The sequence below is a fragment of the Sciurus vulgaris genome (genome assembly GCF_902686455.1).
Source record: "Sciurus vulgaris genome assembly, chromosome: 18".
NCBI classification, from domain to species: Eukaryota; Metazoa; Chordata; class Mammalia; order Rodentia; family Sciuridae; genus Sciurus; species Sciurus vulgaris.
The window spans coordinates 3,576,730-3,599,030 of NC_136479.1; the positions used below are offsets into that span (position 1 = coordinate 3,576,730).

Below are 22,301 nucleotides of genomic sequence, written 5' to 3' on the forward strand. Positions count from 1 at the left end.
GAGGAAAGCCATGGGCTCGATCCCTGGTATGTGAAATACAAAATAAAATACATGCATACTGGATAAAGAAAATGTGATATACATACACAGTGGAATATTACTCTGACATAAAGAAGAATGAAATTATGGCATTTGCCAATACATGGATGGAACTGGAGAATATCATGCTAAGTGAAATAAATCAATCCTAATAAAACCAAAGGCCAAATGTTTTCTCTGATATGCAGATGCCAACTCACAATTTGAGGGTAGAGAGGAATAGAAGTACTTTGGATTAGACAAAGGGGAATGAAGGAAAGGGAGGGAGAATGGGAACAGCAAAGATAGTAGAATGAATCAGACATTATTACCCTATGTGCACATGATTTCATGACCAATGTAATTCTACATTGTGCACAACCAGAAGCATGAGGAGTCATACTTCATATGTGTACAATATATCAAAATACATTCTACTTTCATGTATAATATGAACAAATAAAAAATACACACATACATACATGAAAATAAAAAATAAAAACAAAACAGGTATGTAAATAGGAAGGAGTCACCCAAAGCTCCGTTTCTGCTTCAAACTCAGGTGGCCCAAAGCAGGGACCAGAGAGTGGAGGGAGGACTTCCCCTGCACAGCACAGCCTTCAGGCTGAGGACAGTGAGGGGTTCAGAGAGGTGAGACTCAGAGAGTCTGGGATGGAGGGCGCCACATCCTCCAGGAGCCCCGGCGATGCCCCCTTGGAGAAGGTGCTCCTAGAACTTTCCCCAAGCCGGCCCCTTGGCTCACGCCAACCCTGGCCGCCAGCAGTGGTTTTCCTAATAGAAGCCAGGTGTGGGCCAGATGCCCTGGGCGGAAGTGGGGGGCAGGGCCAGGCAGAGGACAGCATTCCAGGCCTACTGCCCCCGCAAGGCACCAGCAGGGCCAAGGCGCCAGGCACAGTCCCTGCAGTCAGGGAGCCGCCCCCGCTCCTCCCAGATCTCCTGGCTGCAGCCCCTTCAGAGGCTCCTCCAGGCGTGGATTTTTGCCTGCTAGGAATTGAAGCCCCTTGGCCAGCAGCCACTCCAGCTCCACCTCAGCCCCCACTCAGCCCTGCTGGAAGTAGGGTGGAGGCTGGAAGGAGGTGGTGGAGGGGAGGAGAGAAGGAAGAAAACACTTGGGAGCTGACCCAGCGGGGTGCCCAGCGGGGTAGGAATGCAGGTACTCCAGACAGGGTATCTGGGGCCCTGAGCAGAGAGAGCAACCTGAGCAAGGGAGAGTCAGTCTATCCTTCAAGTAGAGCCTGGAACCCCTTTCTGGATAAAGGCTTGGAGGTCAGTCAAGGAAAACTACCAGGTGAGGCCTACTGTCCACACCCACACCATTCTGAGGCTCAAATGGCCCCTTGGGTGGAGGAGGCCATCTAGCTTCCCAGGATGCACAGGCATGGTATAACCAAAACTGCTCTTCATCTCAATTCACCTGTCAAATGGGGCCTCCTTCCTATCTTCAGCCAGAGTGGAACTGAGTACCATCTTGGCCCCCAGGCTACCAGGTTTGGGTTGATGGTTTATCCTTGGCCCTAGGTGAGCACTAAGTCCCTGAAATGGGGAGAGGGACCATCTGTGATGGGCCTGGGTCTTTGCTGGGTAGCTCTTCCCCAGAGCTCGCAGTAGACCCCATACTTCATCTCTCTGAGGGAGAAGACCTCAGCTTCTAGAAAGTTCTTCAGAAATTTAAATCCAATGAAATTAGGTAATTTGTAGGAAATAGATGGACCTTGAGAACATTATATTAAACAAAATAAGCTAAATGGAGAAAGTCAAGGGTCAAGGGTCATATGTTTTTTCTCAACACTGAAGCTAGAAAGGAAAAAGGAAAAGAAAGATGGGGGATCTCATGAAAATTAAAGAGAGAGGAGTAGAGTGGAGAACAGGGACCGGGGAGGAGGGGAAGGAAAGGGAAATACTGGGGAATGATACTGGCCAAATTATATCGTTATAGTATATGCATGTGTGAATATGTAACAATAAATCCCACCATTATACATAATTTATAATGCACCATACAAAACTATGGAAAAAAATTGTAAATCCACTCATCTCACTTCCTGCCTAAAATACTCTAGGGGCTTTCCAAAGCCCAGGGGACAGGCCCTTCCCATGGCCTGCCTCCCATCTGTGTCCCTCAGCAGACTAGTGGGACAAAATCATCCTACCTCAGGCCATCTGTGCATGTCCCCCTAGTGAACCTTAGCTGCAGCTCCAACGTCAGTTGCTCAGAGAAGCACTAAAAGAGAAAGCTCTCAGTACTACCTGGGGCAGGGCCCCTGTGTCTGGCTTACTGGCTGATGCCTATAGGGTCTGTTGGATAAATTAACAATTTCCCAGTGACTCCATGCCTGCTGCATACACCCAGGTCCCAGTCTCCTTGCATGGAATGCAAATGGCCACATGAGCTCCTGTGCAGACACAACCAAAACATGCACGGACCCTGAGTCCTGCGGATCTGACAGGCCTGCCCTGCCCCAGGGTCTCCGTGAGGCCTGAGGGGCACAAAGGGTCAGGGATTGGGGGGATACTCTGCAGCTGGTTTCTCCTGACCATCCAGGGAAGGAGAGTGGCAGGAGGGCGGGTGGTGGTGAGGATCACAAAGGAAGGGAGGAAGCTGGAATCTCAAATTACCTTCCTGAAGCCACAGGACGCCTCCTCTGCCTGTCTGTGGCAGCCTGGCTGCTCCCACCCTGTGATCAAAGCCAGGCCCTCCAAGGACCCAGAACTGGCTTCCCAAGAAGAGTTTCTAGCAGCAGCAGCCCATGGCCCAGGGGTCTCTGCACCAGGATCCTGCCTGCCCTCCTCTACCTGCTGCAACCTCTGGGTCCTCATCCTGCATGGAGGCTTCCACCTACACCACCACCCTACAACTCACCTGAGAGGCCTCAGGCTTTGCTCTGGGGTCAAAGATCCTCAGCTGCTTGTCCTGGAAAAGCAGAGAAGAGGAAACAGAAAACGTGAAAATAGAGCCTGCCTGTTTCTTCACCCCAGATTATGATCAGCCCCTGCAGGACTGGCATCAGATGCCCAAGCCCAGTCCTCCTCATGCATGGGCAGGTCCCCTTCCTGCCCACTTCCCCAGAAGAGCACACTCAGCAGTGGCAACAGTTCACCTTCCTGAGCACCTACTATGAGGCAGGCACGTCACAGGCATGCCCTCTCCTCTCTCCCCAATGACTTTATGGAGTGGTGCTATCACTAGGGCCTCTGCAAAGAAGAATGCAGACCCAGAACCAGCACGAGGCCGCTGCAAGCCCGTCCAGCCCTGTGCTAAATGTCCAAGCTCCTGGGGCGACAGCATTTCTGCATTTCCAACCAGAGAACCGAGCTAACACCTCCTAAGGGTCGGCCCAGCTTAGTTACTGATCCATGCTACTTAAGGGCAGAGATGGACAAAAAGGAGGAAAGAACTCTACTGAAATAAAACACCCAGACCTTGTTCAAGTCCTTATTTTTGTGGAATAATTTGTGTATTTGTACATGTACACAAGTGTACATGCATAGAAAACTGGGGCAGAGGGCTGGGGATACTGTTCAGTAGTAGGGTGCTTGTCTAGCATGCACAAGGCCCTGGGCTAAACTTCTAGCACCACAAAAAAGAAAAGGAAAAAGAACTGTACAGAGATATGGCAGACTCTGTGTCCACTATTTATAGGCTTGGCCATAACTTGCTGTAATAAATTGTTAAGTGCAAAAAAGAAGTTGCAGGATAACATGGCACAGTGTGATTCTATTGTGGTCGAAATACACAAAATTCTCTATTTGGGTGACCATGTTCCCATATGTTTGGGATATTCTCTGGGCAAGGATAAAGGTCCTAACCAGCACAGGCCAGGGTGTCAATGCTGGGTGCCAGGGATGGGGCCGTGGGGGCTTGTCAATGGGTCCTTTTTATGTCTGAATGCAGCTCTACTTCTGTTTCAATGAGCACAGATCCCTATGTTCATATTATGAAAAATGAACAACTGGAATTTGAGATTAAAAATAATACCATTTGCATCAGAACCAAAAAGTTGAAACTCTCAGTTTTAAATCTAACAAAATATTTGTCAACAAAATATGAGGAAAACTACAAAACTCTGATGGAAGAAACTGAATAAGTCTGGGCAAAGTGGCACATAACTGTAATCCCAGCAACTCAGGAGACTGAGACAGGAGGATCGCAAATCAAGGCCAGCCTGGGCAGTGCAGCAAGATCTATCTCAAAATCTAAAATAAATAAATAAATAAATAAATAACAGGTCTGGGGATATAGCTCAGTGGTAAGGTGCCCCTGGGTTCTAGCTCCAGTATTAGAGAAAGAAAGATGGAAAGGGAGAGAGAGAGAGAGACAGACAGACAGACAGAGATAGAGAGAGAGAGAGAGAGAGAAAGAGGAGGGGGGAGAGCAGGGCGCATGGGGGGGGGCGGGGAGAAAGGACAAAGAAATGGATAGAAATACATATTCATAGATATGAAGGTTTAGTATTATAGAGACATCTGTTCTTTCCACCTTGATCTAGAGTCCACACAACAATCCTAATCAAAGTTCCAGAAGTTGCTGTGTGAATACTGACAAACTGATTTTATAGTTCCTATGAAGAAGCAAAAGACCCAGAATAATCAACACAATAATAAAGGAGAACAAAATCAGAGGACTGATACCACCCAATTTTACTAAAAAGAGAGAAACAGATCGATGGAACAGAAAAGGGAGCCAAGAAAAGATTCCCCAAAATAGTCCACTAATCTTTGACAAAACCAGGTAAGGGTTGGAGTTGTGGCTCGGTGGCAGAGCACTTGCCTAGCATATGCGAGGCACTGGGTTCAATTCTCAGCACTGCATATAAATAAATAAAGGTCCATTGACAACTAAAACAAACAAGAAAAACAGTCAATACCATGGAGAAAAGATAGTTTTTTCAACAAATGGTGCTGGAACAACTGGACAACCAAATGAAAAAAGAAAAAAGAATCTCTACACAGACCTTACCCTTTTCACAAAAGTTTAACTCAAAAGGGATCACAAAACTAAGCACAGAACAGGAACCATAAAACCTTTGGAAGATAACACAGGAGAAAATCTAGTTGGCCCTGGATATGGCAACACCAAAAGTACAATCATGGAAGAAAAATCTCACAAGTGGGACTTCATTAAAATTGAAAATTTCCAGGCTGGGGTGTCACTCAGTGTGGAGTGACTGCCTGGCATGTGCAAAGCTCTGGGTTTGATAACCAGCACTGGGGGAAATAATGAAAATGTGTTTTTCTGCTTTGTGATGTTGTCAAGAGAATGAAAGGTCAAAAATCAAAGCCACAGACTTGAGAAAATAATTGCAAAACACCTGTTTCAAAGAATTTATACCTATAACATCAGGAGAGCACTGAAGGCTCAACCATAAATTGGGCAGGGGTGCACACCTGGTACCCCAACAACTCAGAGCTCTGCCTAACATACAAGGCCTTGGGTTCAATCCCCCACACTGGGGGAAAAAAAGGAGGAAAAATCAAGTGACTGCCGGTTGTGAGCAGTTCCCCACCTGGGTGCTTGAGACAGAGATGAGCAAACAGCCCAGCCATCACTAAACTCTAAGCCAAGGGCTGGACTCTGCAAAGTGGTCATGGGAACCTTTGGGGAGGAACTGAGACTTGAGCTGAACCCTAAAGGAAAAGCAGAACTTGCTCTGGCAAGGGAAAGGCATTTGGGGAAGGTGGAAGAGCATGAGCATGATGTGGAGACGGGAGTGTGCTGGTGTGAGGGGGCGCGGATGGGGTAGTAGATAGGGCAGCAGGTGAGCAGAGGCTGAGCTGAGGCAGGGGCCAGCCCTGAGAGGCCCTCCAAAGTCAGGTCTCACGGGCAGACTTGGAAGGGCTCCAGGGTTCTGTGCCACATGCTGGGCAGGCAGTGGGCAGAGTGCAGGGAGTAGCTCCTCTGCAGCAGTACTCTGCTCCACAGCCTAGACTCCAGGGACATGTGGTGACATAGGAAGGTCACATATGTGAAGAGAACCAAAGACAGAGGGGAGAGACAGCACAGGGCAGAGAAGGTGTAACCAGAGACAGGCAGAGAGGACAGTGAGGGCCTGAGACAGAAACGATGCCAGGGAGGGTCAAGGAAGGCAGCCAGGGACAAGGACTACAGACTAAAGACATGAAGAGAGCAGCAGGAGATAGGGCAGGACAGAGTACAGACAGAGGCCTGGTTTCAAACCACTGACAAGCTCTGTGACTCAGGCAAGCCCTAGGCCCACTGAAGGATGACGAGGACAATGGGACAATGCCGGTGAAACTCACAGGTGGGTTACTGGGGCTCAGGGCACAGAACCTCAGGGAGACAGCTGAGCCCTCTGGAACTTTAAGGCTGGGTCCCAATAGGAGTCCAGAGTGTTCAGGCCTGAGGGTTCTGGCCCAGCAGGGGATGCAGCCACCCTGCAGCGGTCCTGTCCTTGCTGGGCTTACGGGCAGGCACAGGTGGCAGAGGCCAGCCATCTGAGGGGCTGGCACGCCCCCTAGCGGCAGCCTGCCCCTTTTCCCTGGCCCCAGGAGGCCCTCCCACAGGCAAATCGGAGTTAGGAGTGAAGAGGACACCTTTGGGGCAGCAGCCCCACCTGCTTCTCAACCCCCAGGGCTCAGTGTTTGAAACCTACTGCTTAATGAACAAGGCAGAAAAAACAATCTAGGATATTTCACCTTCCAAAAAAGGCAGAGGAGAGAAGAGAATAGGGTCTCTCGAGTGCGTGCTGACCCAAAGGCCTAAAGGCATCTACTGCTGGCTCCTTCTTCAGGGTGCCCATCAACCCCCATCACCCCGATCCCTGCCACCTCCTCCACTCCTTCCTCCCAGCCCTGGTGCTAAAGCCTTCGTTCCTACCCATTCTCTGCTAGTGTCTTCAGGTCCAGCACAGCACCAAAGTCGCCCACGTTCCCCAATCCCACGGTCTTCCTAGACTGGTGCACAGCCATGCTGGGGACCCTCTGTCCTAGGTCCAGGCACCACCCTGCCTTGCCTCTCTACCTACCACCTTCTCTTGCAGGTTTAGGATCCTCCCTCCGATGAGTTGGCATACCTGCTGGAGGCACTCCTAGCTCCTGAGCACAAACCATGCTCACCTTTCCACCTTCAGCTCAGACTCCACTCAGGGCACCACCAGGGCCACAGACTAAGGGTAACACTTTGCTCCCATGTCTCCAGGTACTCCAGCTCAACAACCCACAACCCCTCTGGGAGACACCCAGCCCAGAACATCCACACAAGGTGCCCCTCTGCCTTCGAGGACTTACGGCATGTGCCAGTCTCGGTGCAGGGGGCTCTTCCTGGAACCCAGGACCCAGTCTCATGATGCCCACTCCCTACCCATCTACCACTTAGCACTCAGCGCTCCTCCCCACAGACTTGGTTTCTACCATCCCTGGCTGAGGAAGTCCTCTCTGTCTCACGTCCAATGTTGGACTGCCCACCTGCCATGTTCTGTCCACACAGCAGCCAGGAAAGCACTCTAAATACAAAACCGCTCACCTCATGCCACCACCTGCCTTCTGGCTTTTAATGATCTGATGCCTTCCAGTTGCCCCTGGGGCCTGGATACCTGTCTCTCCAGGTGTCTAGTCAGGTACCTGCCCCAGCAACTCACTCTACCCTCCCTGTCCCTGGAATTACTCCCCCACCTCCAGACCTCTGCTCCAGAGCCCCTGCTCAAGGCCCAGCCTCCCCAGCCTCTCTGACCAACTCGAAGCACCATGTCCCTTTTGGAGGCAGGTCACATGTCACAACTTGCCTTTCAACTGTATTACCCTTCACGGAAGGTGGCCACACCCAACAGCATGGGGCTGCCATAGCACCCTGCATATGGATACTGCTGAACATGAGCCTCAGGTTTGGATAAATCAGACAGGCGGTAGGGTAAGGCTGGTTCAAGGCCAGGATGGAGCTGAATGGCAAAGGTCAGGGACCAGCAGGGGGCAGTGTGAGGCTCTCCTGAGGCCCCTTCCAAGAGGGCCCAAGTGGGGTGGGAGCTCACAAACGTCCCTCCTGACTTCAGTGCTCTTTGGCTCCATAAATCTTGCCACACCTCAAGGCAAGGCTGGCCCTGTGCAGAGGCCCAGAGGTTCACTGCCTGCTTACCTTGCATGCCGTGCCCACAAGGGCTCCATCCCGGCTCCAGACAACACTCTGTACCAGGTCCCCATGGGCCTCCAGCTCTGCAGAGAAGCAGCCAAGGTCAGGCCCCAGTTCATAAGGGCACCAGGGAAGCAGGTTGGGGCAGGTCTGGTGCAGGGTAACCCCGAGGGCGAAGGCAGCAGCAGCAAAGAGTCCCTCTCAGCTCGGAAGAGATGGGCAGCAGCTCCCTCCAGACAAGAGGCACGTGCACTCAGGGTTTCTTCCTGTCACTCTGCCTTGTCGGGTCCCAGCTGCACTCCACGACCTTCCAAGCCTTGTTCCCTGGCCTGGCTCTTGTTTCCCACCCAGGCTCACTTCTGCTCACTCCGCCACAACACCCCACCCTGGACCTCTGCTCCTGCCATCTCCACTCTCCTTCCCTAGCAAGGGTTTTCAAATCCATCCCATCCACATGTTCTTTGAAACTCTTCCTGTTATGGGTTTGAATTGTATCCCCCAATGAGATGTTAAAGTCCTAACTGCCAGTACCTGTGAATGTGACCTTACTTGAAACTAGGTTCTTTTGGGCTGGGGATGTAGCTCAGTGGTAGAGCTTGTGCTGAACATGTGTGAGGCCCAGGGTTAGAGTTCCAGCACCGAAAAAAGAAAAAATTGTTTCTCTGTAATGCAATATAACTGGTATCCTCTTGAAAATGGGCACTTAAACAAGACAAACATGAATGGAGGGAAAGCAAGATAGGACACAGAAGGAAGATGGACACCCCCAAATTAAGGAGCTACAGAGACAGAAGATGCCTGCAAGAGACCCTCCCACAGCCTTGGGGGGTGCTGATCCTGCCCACACCTCGACCTGTCTTCTGAACCCCAGAACTGTGAAATAATAACTCCTGATGTTTCCTACCACCCCGTTTGTGGTTCTTCACATTGGCAGTTGTAGACACTAAGACCCTCCACTTGTAAGAATTAGGAGCACTTAGTGACTCTTTTCCAACATAGAAAGCTGGTGAGCGTGATGGCGTGTGGCCTCCCCAGCCAGGTCAGAAAACGCACTGTGCTTCCTCTGTTCACTCAGGGCACTCGAGTAGCCACCAGGAGCAACCGAGCCTTCCTGCCTACAGCCAGCGCCTGTGAGTGAGATATCTTGGAAGCAGCTCCCCGGCCGGAGTCAAGTCTTCAGACAAGTGCAGCCTCAGGAGAACCAAGTCAGAACCACCACCAGGCTAAGCCACTCCCACATCCCTGCCCCTCAAATACCACGAGGTAACAAATGCTTGTTAGTTGTTTCAAGCCTCTAGTTTTGGGTAATTTGTTCTGAAAAAAAATAGATAACTGTGAAGGTTCCCTCTGGGGACTGATTCCGGTTCTACTACCTACTTGTGTCACAGCCATAGCCAAGTTATTTGACCTCATGAGCAAGAACTGCCATACTCCAATGGAAATGCTGTGCAGACGGGTGGGCAGACCCTCAGCACAAGGCCAGGCACATGAAGAGAGCCTGAGAAGGGCAGTTATGGCGGGGTTACTGCCTAACGAGAGGCAGGCCTAATCACCCTTACTGCCACTTCCAGGGTCACACTGGTCTTCTGGGCCACCCCAGGGGCTCTCTCAAGCAAGATCTGCACTTTACATTTCATGTCTCCTGTCCCGACACAAAATGGGCACTGGCTGAATTTCCAGGAACTGATGCATCAGAGGGGCTCCGAGGACACAGGCTATGCTGACAGTCCTCTGTGGTGAGCTCAGTCCACTCCCAACAGTGGCACATCACAGCTCAGCTGCAGGTCACCACCGTCACCATGACTCAAACACTGAAGAACTGACACGGTGCCGTGACCACTCCACGGGATGGAAGAGGGTGATGCAGCACCCATGGGAGGGGTGCTTTAGAGAACAAACCGCATCTCCTGGGTGGGAAGACAGGGGTCGTTTTCAACACTGAAAACAGTTTTCGGGGCTGGAATGTGGCTCAGTGGTAGAGTGCTTGCCTGGCATGCAAGAGGCCCTGGATTCAACCCCCTACCCCTGACATACACAAAGATATTTTTAAAAAATTGCTTTCAAGCAATAACAGTATAAGAAAGTTATGTAGAAAAAGGGAAGAAAGCAATAGAAAATAAAATAACAGAGATGAAAACAGAGGCCTATGTGGAGAGGGACGGATGCTTATCATAAGGCTTATAGAAGTTGAACTATGTGCATGTCAAACTTTGGTGCTTTTTTTTTTTTTTTTTTTTTTTTTTTTTTTTTTTTTTTTTGCGGTGCTAGGGATGGAACCCAGGGCCTTGTGCATGCAAGGCAAGCACTCTACCGACTGAGCTATCTCCCCAGCCCTTTGGTGCTTTTTTATTGTTATTTTTTAGTAAAAGAGATTGAACTCTGGGGAACTTAATCATTGAGCCACATCTCCAGCCCTTATTATTTTTTGAGAAAGGGTCTCCCTAAGTTGCTTAGGACTTCTCTAAGTTGCTGAGGCTGGCTTTGAACTTTCGATCCTCCTACCTCAGCCTCCCAAGCTACTGGGATTATAGGCATGCACCACCACATCCAGCAAACTTTGGAACTGTGTGTGTGTGTTGCTAGGGATGGAACCCAGGTCCTCATATGTGCTAGGCAAGTGCTCTGCTCTGCCACTGAGCTAAACCCCCAATCCTGCTACTTTTTCCTTTTTTATTTTTTTTTTATTTTTTATGTATTGGGGATTGAACCCCAGGGGCACTCCACACTGAGCTACATGCCTAGCCCTTTTAAAACATTTTATTTTGAGGAAGGGTCTTGCTAAGTTGCTGAGATTGGCCTTGAACTTATCATCCTGCTGCCTCAGCCTCCCCAGTTGTTGGGATTTTAGGAGTGTACCACCATGCATGGCCCTAATATATATTTTAAAAAGTCACATTATTGAAACAACAAGCCAAGTCTGGTAGTGCATGCATGTAATCCCAGCAACTCAAGAGGCTGAGACAGAAGGATTACAAGTTCCAGGACAACCTCAGCAATTTGGCAAGGCCCTAAGCAACTTAGGAAGACCCTATCTCAAAAAATGTAGGGATGTGGCTCAGTGGCAAAGTGTCTCGAGGTGGGGAGGGGTGGAATGGGGAGGGGTAGAATGGGAGGGGTGGAACAGAATGGAATGAAATGGAATAAAATAAAAAAGAAAAGAAAAATAAAATAAAATAAAATAAAATAAAATAACATGACAAGGAAAGGGCTGTCCAGATGGAGGCTGTCCCAGGAAGGGCACCAGGGTGGCCATACCTGTCAGAGACTGCTTTTTGGTCACATCCCAGACCTTCACAGCTCTGCCTGCTGCACTTGCCAGAACACCATCTGCAGTGGGGTGGAACTGCACTATTTCCACTGGCAGCACTTCAGGGCCCAGTACCACCCCAGGCACTGAGGGGAGGGCCTGGCCAGGACCTGGTAACCGCCATAGCTTCACCTGTAGAAGCAATGAGTTTGTAAACCAGGACTATCCCTGGCCCCAGTGAGGTCCTGTCCTGGAACAAGGCCAGTCCACAAGGAAAACACTCTTTGGCTGGTCAAGGGCACCTCACCCACCCTTAGCTGCTGGGGTTGGGGGCTGCATATCCTGTGTTCTGGGGAGGGAGGGAGCCCAGCTCAGGGTTCACAGGGTGTGGCCAAAGACTGGTCAGAGTGGGGACAGGGGCTCTGCTATCCCCTCCAGTCTCACATCACCCAGGCTGCTTCCCTTGGGCAATAATGTAGTATAAGGGGTGGTCATCACTACAGTTGTGGGCAGGTACTCCTGCTCCCACGGGCCTGGAGGGAAGGGGAGCAAGTGAAGACCCTGGGGGGGTTCAGAAAGCTAGGGTGGGCAGGACATGAGCAGCTCCCAACTGGCTCCACTCACCATCCTGTCAGCAGAGCCCGTGACCAGGAGGAAATCATCAAAAGGAGAGAAGTCCAAATCAGTGACCAGGTCTGTGGGAGAGGAGTGGATAAACTCATTGGAATGTCCTGTTTCCAACTCAGCGGGATCAACCACAGGCCAGAGCCAAGGCTCAGGCCTGTGGAGGTAACACCTTCTTCCCAGACAGAGATAAAAGCCAGAGTCCTTCTGGATACCATGGGAGCAAATGCCCTAGGCCCCCTCCTGCATGACATGTCCACCACAGCCCTGTTGCCCCAGAGAGATGAAAGGTCCTGGTATTAGGAGCTTAACAGGAAAATGAGCAAGAAGCTCCTCGGGTTACCAGGCATGTGTGTGGATGTAGTAGCCCCGCCCAGCCCTAGACATACTGTTGCACCTTCAGTTGTGAAGTGTCCCAAGTCACCCAACAAATTCTTTCTTGGATGAAGCAAGCAGGAGTTGGTCTTAGGTTGCGGAAGTGGGACATGGGGACACTCAGAGTGAGCCAGAGTCCAGAGGGGAAACAAGGCTGGTGGTGTGGGGTGGAGCTGGAGGGTGGGGAGGGTGGAGGGTGGACAGGACTGTGGGCCAGCATCTCCTGTTACCTGCCACAGGGCTGAGCAGGACAGTTTTCCTCACAGCCAGAGGAGACAGAAGAGAGGGTGGCTGTGGAAAGGCACCCCTGGTATAGGCCTGCCTGGACTGCCAGTCAGCAGGCCCACAATAGCTCTGGGCCCAGAGCCAAGGAACCACTGCCCACCCTGATCCTGGGACTCCCTGCTGGGCAAGGCAGGTCCTAGGCCAGGGATAGTAGGTGGTATGGGCAGCCTGACATCTCCCACTTGAAAAGACGTGGTAACATACCTAAGTAGTCTGAATGCATCTGCACTGAGTCCTTACCTGCACAGATGCCAACAAATCCTCATAGGCAGTAGGGAACATCACCCCAACTAGGGGATAAGGACACCACCACCCAGAATCACATAACTAACAAGGGGGTAGGTATGGCTGAGGGTCCCAGTACCATTCCCCAGCTGCAGCAGGTATAAGCTCAGCCTCCACAACACTACCCACACCCCAGGACTACTACACGTGTCCCAGTGGCCCCACCTCACTGGCTTCTGGGCCTAGGGCAGGCGTGGTCCTGAGATGAGAGCATGGAAGGGCCTCTGTAGGCGGGAGCCCCCAGAGGCAGAGCAGCTGCCAGAACCCAGTCTCTCCCATCACTGGCACCTATGTGAATAGCACCTGTTACTTCTAGGATAGGTTCTGAGGGAGTTGGAGCTCTGCTACCCTCAAGAGTAGCTTCCTGGGGGTGCTCCTGCAAGGAAAGGCTCTGAAGACAGGCCATCACAATGAGGCTACCACCCACTCCTAGACAACTAGTCCAGCATCTGTTTAGAGAGTGCTAGTGATGGGGGGCTCACCACCTTTCAATGACCTCACCCACCAACTGCAGTGGCTCCACCATGGGTAAAAAGCACCATGAGGCAAACATGGAGCCAGGCTCAGCAGCACACACCTATAACCTCAGCTACTCAGGAGGATGAAGCAGGAAGGTCACAAATTAAAGGAGAGCCATAGTAACTTAGCAAGATTTGTCTGAAAATAAAATTTAAGAAGGGCCAAGGATGCAGCTCAGCACAGAGCAACTATCTAGCATGAGAGAGACTCTCGGTTCAAACCCATGTACACCAAACACACACACACACACACACACACACACACACACACACACACACACACACAGGATAAGCTATGCTAAAAGATGGACAAGGTAGAAAACATTTGTGATCCTAAAAAGGACAGCACCTGGGCAGGGCTCACTATCCACACAATCCATCTACTAAAGTGGGAAAAACTGGGCATCATAATCCATATAATCACTCATCGTAGTTGAGCTAGTTAATTCCTGAAATGTAGAGAAAAAAATCACCAACTGTAATACTCTCAATTGAAAGCTACAACATGAGCCGGGCATGATGGCACGCCTGTAATCCCAGCAACTCAGGAGGCTGAGGCAGAAGGATGGCAAGTTCAAAACCAGCCTTGGCAACTTAGTGAGGCACTTAGCAACTCAGAGAGCCCCGTCTCTAAATAAAATACAAAAAAGGTCTAGGGATATGGTCCAGTGGTTAAGCACCCCTGGTTCAATCCCCAGTGCCAAAAAAAAAAAAACTACAACATGGACAAAAACAAAAAAAATAAAAAACTTGGCCCTTGTGTTCGGCCTTTGCTGGTATCTTTAGATTAGCTTTTATCACCCTAATACTGAGAAGTGATTTATTATTAGCAATTATTGCAAGATGCAAAAAAGACCTTACACTGGATATAGTGGCACGCGCCTGTAATTGCAGCTTGGGCAACTTAGTAAGACCCTGTCTCAAGATAAAAAATAAAAAGGGCTGGGGATGTAGCTCAGTGGTAAAGTGTCCTTGGGTGGGGGTGGGGTAGTACATACTTTGGCATTTCAGGATCATACAGTCTCGGTCAACTACTTCACTCTGGGCAAGAGGTGTAACTTAGTGATACAGCAGGTACTTGGCATGCACAAGGCCCTGGGTTCAATCTCCAGCACAAAACAAGGCAAAACCACTCAACTTCACAGCAGGTGCAAGAAAGCAGCCCAAACTACAAGTCAGTGAATGGGTGGGGCTATGTTCCGAAAAAACTACTTATGAAAATAAGAAGCTGGCCGGATATGATATCAATGTGCAAAGCTCTGCTGCAGAAGCAGAAAGTAGATCAATGGTGGCCTGAGGCTGTGGTGCCCAAGGTAGAAGCAGATTAACCCCAAAGGAATCATCTGGGGGATGATGAAAATGTTCTGAAACTGGATGGTGGTACACGCATCTCTATAACTTTGATAAAAAGCATCAATTATTCACCTAAAGCAGGCAATGTTTATATAGTATATAAATGATGCTTCAATAGTTCTTTTTTAAAGTTTGTATCAGAAAACACAGATAAAACTGGGCACGGTGGCATATGCCTGTTATCCCAGCAGCTTGGAGGCTGAAGGCAGGAGGATCACAAGGCCAAAGCCAGCCTGGTCCTAAGCAACTTAGTGAGACTCTAAGTAAAATATAAAAAGGGCTGGGGCTGGGGCTTTAGCTCAGTGGCAGAGCATTTGCCTAACTGTGTGTGTGTGTGTGTGTGTGTGTGTGTGTGTGTGTGTGTGTGTGTGTGTGTGTGTGAGGCACTGAGTTCAATCCTTAGCATTTCATAAAAATAAACAAATAAAATAAAGACATGCTGCCCATCTATTAAAAAACAAAGGGGGGCGTTGGGGATGTGGCTCAGTGGCTAAGTGTCCCTGGGTTCAATCTTTGGTACAAAAAAAAAAAAAACAACCAGAAAACAACTTAGCACATAGCACTCCAGATAAATACTGACTATTGCTATTAACCGCCCTCATCGTCACCAATAGGAGTCCTGCAGTGAGCAGCCTACCAGTTAAAGGATCAAGGATCTTCCCCCTTCCATCATCCCAAGGCCTCCCAATAGGCTGCCAGGAACACAGCCAGAGTGCCTGGGCCCACAGCCACTGCAGCTGGACAGAGGAGACAAAGCCAATCTGGTCAGTGTTGCCTCAGTCTAGGGAGAGCAAACTGTTTCCTCAAAGTGGCAGGTTGCCAGGTGCCCCAGAAGCAACTACAGTAGACAACAGTTCTGTGTAAGGGCCTATCTATGGTCCAGCAGCCCAGCATGGCCACCTTCTTGGAGGGCCCTGAATGGCTTGGTTGCAGAGGATGCCTGGTCAGTGAGAGGTATCCCACTGGGATCCAGGAGAAGATACAGGGCTAAGAGACGCAGGAGTGAATCCTCCATAGCATGTCTCTGTCTAAGTGACAGAGAACCAACCTAACCCTGGACTCTGCACTGCATGTCTCCCCGCTTCCAGTTAAATAACCTGGAACGTCCAGCTTCCCCAGAATTCTAAACTAGCCTTCTGAGCCCAGCCACTTTGCAGAACACAGTGAGGACTATGAGCCACAGGCTGTGGGGCCATGGGACCACATGTATCACAATCCCTGACCCGGGGAAGGGCCAATTCTAGGCTTCCTGGGTCAAGCACCCACTCACCTGAATGACAGCCCAGGTAGGCCACGTGTCTCTTGTCTTCTCCTTGGCCTTCCAGGGCCACAATGCCCAACACACCTGTTAAGTAAACACAGGGGCCCTTTGACTCTGGACCTAATGGGGACTATCTACCTCCCTCCTCAGGGGTCCCATAGGAGATAAGAACCAAAAACTCAGCCTAGGACCTCTCCACAGCCTCTGTAAGATCACATCCCTCTGAATGTAGTGGCCCAGGGTAGGTTATTCCCTACACAAGAACCATCTGTGCATTAGATATACAGAAAGCACTGAAAAAAGAGGTTTTCTTTTTCTCACATTGTGGACCATATAAAAGGTCCACTTGAGTCTGGGGATGTGGCTCAGAGGTAGAGCACTTGCCTAGCATTCAAGAGACCCTGAGTAGTTTAATCCCTAGTACCACAAAAAGGAAAAAGAAAAAAAAAAAAAAAAAGGTCAGTGTGAGGCTACTGGCTGCCATCTCTCTCACCTTCACCTGAGAAAGAAATCAAAACCCCAAGATAGAAGTGTTGAGGGACCAAGAGAGAGATTGGGGCTAAAAGCATATATAAACCTTTGGATACAGGTCTGCCTGAAGCCCACAACTTCTCAGACAAGAAAAAAAAGTTATCATGAGCAGACAAAGGAGTCCAAACTAACACAAGGGCTTTTTAAATCATGGTACTCTTATTAACCCAGCTACCCAAGGCCCTTAGGCTAACAGACAAAGAAAGGGTAGCCTGTGGAGAGGGCTTGGAAACAGAAGCATCAGTCCCCTCTCTACCCTCCTGGGCATACTCTTGTTGACCACAACCACTGTGGTTTATATGCAAGCACACTGGATTGTCAAGCTCAGTGCTGTATACCTGTAATCCCAGGGACTTGGAAGGATCTCAAGTTCAAGGCCAGTCTCAGCAACTTAACAAGGCCCTGTATCAAAATTTTTAAAAATAAGTACTAAAAAAGACTGGGGATGCTGGGTGTGGTGGTGCACACCCGTAATCCCAGTGGCTTGGGAGGCTAAGGCAGGAGGATCACAAGTTCAAAGCTAGTCTCAGCAACTTAGTGAGACCATGTCTCAAAATAAAACATAAAAAGGAGGGGTTGGGGAGGTAGCTCAGCAGTCAAGAGTGCTTGCTTAGCCACAACAAGGTACTGAGTTCAAAACCTGGCACCAAAATAAAACACACTGGGGATACAGTTCAGTGGTAAAGTGCCCCTGGATTAATTCCTAGTCCCTGAAAACAACAAGAAGAACATCCTAACCAAAATCAATCAGATTCCTGCATACTAACAAGTAGGCAGGTGTCTAAGGCCCTGTGTGGTACGCACATGAGCTCTTTCAAACCTCTGGCCTGCCAAGAGAATCCCATGTCCTCCCCTTAACCAAGTCCATCCCATACCTGGACAGTCAGCGTTGAAGGCAGTCAAGGTACAGCTCGATTTTATCTGGTTCCCACATGAAGGGGCAGTACCTGCACGAATGTCATTGATCCAGGCCTGAAAATAAGGATTAAGAAATGTGTGGTGAGGGCCAGATTTCTATTCAAGACTAAAACAGCAGGCAGAGGCCACAGCTCAGGGAACTCTAAAGCCACAGCAATAGGGATGCATTATTTAAAACAAACCTCATTCCCATTCACACAGTCCTTTAGGAAATGCAAAACGTTCTTGAAATAACCTAAGTCACCAAGGGGGTGATTTTGCTTAGTAAGTCAGTTCCCTAATAAGGATGAAGAAGCTGTCAGAAGGAAGCCTGTTTCTGTAAAAAGGGAAGGAGGGAGGCAGAAGGAGGAGGAGTGAGAAGATGGCTCAGCTTCCCCAATGGTACTGCTGAGGGTTCTGCCAGGGTCCAGAGGCCCCTCCAAACACCAGGAGAAAATAACACACTCTCAGAAGGGAAAATCAAAGCTTGGCTTTATCAAAACATGCCCTTTCCACTAAGTCTCCTAGATGAGTGAACACCTTACCCCCATGGGTACGGGGTACTTTTTTTGAAACGGAGATCAACAAGGACCTCATATTTCCTCTGCTGGTTTCAAAGCAAATCTCTTTGCTCCTTCCTGCCCCAATGACAGAGCACCTGCACTTCCCAGTCCACCTGCCTGCAGCATCACACCTAAATCTCCTACTTCAAAGTTCACTTGCCACCAGTAACATACCAGTACAGACTTTATTTTCCCCTTGCGTTTTATGTTTACTGTACAAACACAGTGAGAGTCTCTTTGAAAAGAAAAGCAGAATGCCTGTTCTCTCATCTCCCTAACATAAACTCTTTTAAGTTTTGACTGCAATCCATGGTTCCATTCCTGTCTGTTTACCTTGCTGAACTGAGGCCCACCCAGGAGTAAGCAGGAGGGCCGTCCAAGTACTCTCCAGACTCCCAAGGAGTACTTACTGCACTGCCAGCAACGGTCTTAATGCAAATTTAAAACCTAAACACCTCCCTTCAGTCTTCAGAAGGTTCCCCACTGCACTCAGAACAAAACCCAACTTCTTCCCCAAGGCCCTCAGGCTCAGCAGAACTTCTCTGCACTTGTCACTATGCTTCCCTGGTCACTGCTCTCAACTCCATGTGCCCTCTTTTCATCCCTCCACCAGACTTTCCCACTTCTCACCCTTTGAGCTTCCGTTGAAATTCAAGCAGCCTTCCCCATCACCCTACTGAAATTAACCCCCACATTGCCACCCTTCATCTTGCCCCTCCCCGCGGCCCCTCCTCCTCGTGTTTGTGTCCTTCAATGCACTTATTAACACGTGCAATGTAGTCTGGTGCAGTGGTCCACACCTGTAATTCCAGTGGCTCGGGAGGCTGAGGCAAGAGAATCAAGAGTTCAAAGCCAGCCTCAGCAAAAGCGAGGCACTAAGCAAGTCAGTGAGAACCTATCCCTAAATAAAATACAAAATAGGGCTGGGGATGTGGCTCAGTGGTCGAGTGCCCCTGAGTTCAAACCCGGTTCCCCCCTCCCCAGAAAAAAAAAAAAAATTGCAATGCTCTTGTTTGTCTCTCTGCTTGCTGGCTATCTCCCTCATTAAGTGCCACCGGGAAAGGGAAATGCGGTCGCATCTCAGCAGCCCTGACTTGCTTGGGGCTGCTGATTGGGCCACTTAAGGTCAGTTCTTAAGTCCAATTATTCGAGGACACTCCCAGGTCTTCCAAATAACACAAGGAGTGGCAGACGAGGGCTGGCATCATCTCTGAAGCACATCCCTCATGAGACCTGTTGCCCTTCCGGAGATCGTAGGTATGCCCCGGCCGACAGCACCAGCACCCGGTTCAGCTCTTCCTCTGAGCTCCACCTGCTCTGGCTTCCCCAGGCCCCACCCAGGCGCTGGCAGCAACACCACGCACGAGTAAAGAGCTTGCAGCACAGAGAGGAGGAAGCGCTAGCGGAAACCCGAGGGAGGGCCCGCGCGCCTGGCCAGCGGCTCCCCTCTGCAGCTGCCGCACTCGGACTCGCCCAGGCCAGGGAGACCAGCTTCGGGCACAGCGGTCTGCGGCGGCGGGGAGGAGCCGGCAGGCGCCAGAAGCTCCCCGATCCCGGCTCCCCAACAAGGCCGACCGGAAGCAGGGAAGGGAGGCAGCCTCGCAAGCCTCAAGCCTGGCCCCAGCCGGGAGGGCTACTCCGCCTCAGAGGTCCCGAAGACAGGCGAGCGGGCCAGGCAGGCCGCTGGGATCACCGAGCAGCGGGACGCGTCACCGGGGAGCCGCACTCTGCCCTCCCCGCAGCGACGGGGCGGCCCGGACGCCTGAGCCTGAAGGGAGAGTCCGGGGGAAGTAGGGTTGGGAAACTTGGAGACCCCGGGAGTCCACTGCGGGGCCGACGCAGGGGGAGGGCGGCCCGAGGGGGCCAGTGTCTGGGCTCGGGGCCAGAGGCGCAGGCTCACCTCTCGGCGGGGCGGACGGGGCTCCATGTGCCGGAACTTGGACACCTTGAAGCGGTTCATGGCGGCAGGTACCGTGCGGACACAGGTTGGATGACCCGGGCGTCGGCTCTCAGGTGCACGCTGAGCAGCCGCGACTCACGCTGCCTTCTGCCCCACCCGCAGCCCTGGGTCCACGGCCACGCCCCAAAACGCCCCCGGCCAATCGCAGTCGTCTGCGGGCCGCATGACCACGCCCCCAACCCCTCTCCCTTGAGCGCGCTCGCCGTCGGCCCCGCCTCTCAGCCAATTGCCGCGAGGCCTCCCGCGAGGCCACGCCCAGATGCCAAATGAGCGCCGGCGCGAGTGGGCGGTCACGTGCTTGCGGCTGTCTGCCCACCGCGCGCGTGGGGACCGAGCTCAACAGTCGAGATTCCGCCTGCAGGATTTGTCCTAGGAGGCTTTTCAGCGGGGTAGGCGCGCCCCCCTGCACTACCTACCTCCTCAAGTAGGGAGGGCAGAAATTAGCTCCATTCCCAGACAGGAAACCGTTCTCAAGGGGACGATAAGGGCTGAGGATATTGTTCAGTGGTAGAGTGCTTGTCTGCGGTGCTCTGAACCCTAGGTTTGAGCCGCAGCGAGGGAAAACAACAACATCAAAAAAAAAAGGATAAGCCGCTGGTCCTGGGTCACACCGATGTGACAGTGGGGGAACAGGAGCCCAAGCTTGACACATATCCCTGTCCTCAGGGCCTACTCTAAAGCGTTTGCATCTTCATCCAGCTCGGGCCAGGTGGCTCGGTGGGAGGGTGAGGGGATTCAGCATAACTCCTTGGAGGGTGTTTTGGCTGGTCCTCTCCAGCCCGTGGGTGTGGTGGGGCATGCTCCCCCGCAAGAAATTACTTAAGTCATTTATAGGTAAACAGGAAAGAGAGCAAAAGATAAGAATCCGTTAAAAAGGTATGTGCCCAAAGGCACTGCCTGGCTTAGTTCCCCAGCAACTCGGGAGGATAGAGTGTAGTTTTGTTCCGCCAGTGACTACTCATTCCAAGCCATCTCTCATCAATTTGAACACTGACTTCATGAAATCTGCATGCTTTGTGCTTTAGAACTGGCAGAACACCTGCCCAAGCTTGCCTGTAAAATGGACTTTGATCTGAGGAATATGACTGATTGGTCTGAAATGGTCAGCTGCTTTGAAAATTCCCTTTCTGCCGCAGGTGATAGGCTGCACAGACCAAGTGATTCTGACAGGCCCTGAGGGAATTGGAAATGGGGGTTCTTTCTCCAGTCAGAGGTAAATTGTGAAAACTGATAGACTGCTTACCTGTATCCTACTAAGTGATTTAAATGCATCTTTGATAAGTAGAAAATGGAATGTCAGTAGAGTTGACCAAGGTGTAGGATACAGAACTTTAAGCATCTGGCATCCACAAGTGTGCCATATGCCCACACTTACCAGATCTGGATTTCCAGCAGCTTTGGAAAAGACACCACCAGCTCAGTCATGAGTTGGTTGTGGTGTTTCATTACTGCAGATATTGCTTTTAAAATAGCATGGTGAAAAAGTGTACAATTTGGGGCTGGGGTTGTGGCTTAGTGGTAATGGGTTTGCCTAGCATGTGTGAGGCACCCAGTTTGATCCTCAGCACCACATAAAAATAAATAAATAAACTGAAAGCATTGTGTCCATCTACAACTAAAAAGAAATTGTTTTTAAAGTATACAATTTACCTCTATAATCCCAGCGACTCAGGAGGCTGAGGCAGGATGAGTACAAAGCCAGCCTCAGCAATTTATCAAGGCCCCAGGAAACTCAGTGAGACCCTATCTCTAAAATATAAAAAAGGGCTAGGGACTTGCCTCAGTGGTTAAGTGCCCCTGAGTTCAATCCTTGGTACTAGGGGATAAAATATACAACTTGCCATCTTAACTGGGGGAGGAGGTATGCTTATGCTAGGCAAGTGTTCCACCACTGACTATATCCCCAGTCCTTAACCTTTTTTGCGGGGTTGGGTAGTTATCAGAGATTTAACTCAGGGGCACTCAACCACTGAGCGACATCCCCAGCCCTCTTTCATATCCTATTTACAGACAGGGTCTCACTGAGCTGCTTAGTGCCTCACTTTTGCTGAGGCTGGCTTTAAACTCTTAATTCTCCTGCCTCAGCCTTCCAAGTCACTGGAATTACAGGCGTGAGCCACCGGACCTGCCTGTAATCATTTTTAAACGTACAATATGATGGCATTAAGTACATTAACAGACTAGATGTGGTGGCGCACACCTGTAACCCAGCAACTTGGGAGGCCGAGGCAGGAGGATCACAAATTCAAGGACAGCCTCAGCAACTTAGCAATACTGTCTCAA

At 50.5% G+C, this 22,301-nt stretch overlaps 1 protein-coding gene and 1 long non-coding RNA gene across 5 annotated transcripts in view; one reads left to right on the top strand and one right to left on the bottom strand.

The window, feature by feature from the left end:
- The window catches only part of CORO7 (coronin 7), a 53,565-nt gene extending 33,083 nt beyond the window's left edge, over positions 1 to 20,482 (bottom strand). Inside the window, exons 1-7 of one of the 4 annotated variants that reach the window (XM_079121348.1) lie at positions 19,959 to 20,482; positions 17,474 to 17,570; positions 16,077 to 16,151; positions 11,991 to 12,061; positions 11,375 to 11,558; positions 8,126 to 8,202; positions 2,900 to 2,950 (exon numbers count right to left, since the gene is read on the bottom strand). In XM_079121348.1, the coding sequence (XP_078977474.1) occupies positions 2,900 to 2,950; positions 8,126 to 8,202; positions 11,375 to 11,558; positions 11,991 to 12,061; positions 16,077 to 16,151; positions 17,474 to 17,570; positions 19,959 to 20,018 (615 nt within the window). In that variant the 5' untranslated portion in view covers positions 20,019 to 20,482. Of the gene's footprint in view, positions 1 to 2,899; positions 2,951 to 8,125; positions 8,203 to 11,374; positions 11,559 to 11,990; positions 12,062 to 16,076; positions 16,152 to 17,473; positions 17,571 to 19,958 lie in introns of those variants that run through there. The other 3 variants (XM_079121346.1, XM_079121347.1, XM_079121349.1) reach the window with 3 other exon arrangements.
- The window catches only part of LOC306649910, a 144,390-nt gene that overhangs the window by 31,639 nt on the left and 90,450 nt on the right, over positions 1 to 22,301 (top strand). The gene's annotated exons all lie outside the window — the stretch shown is intronic.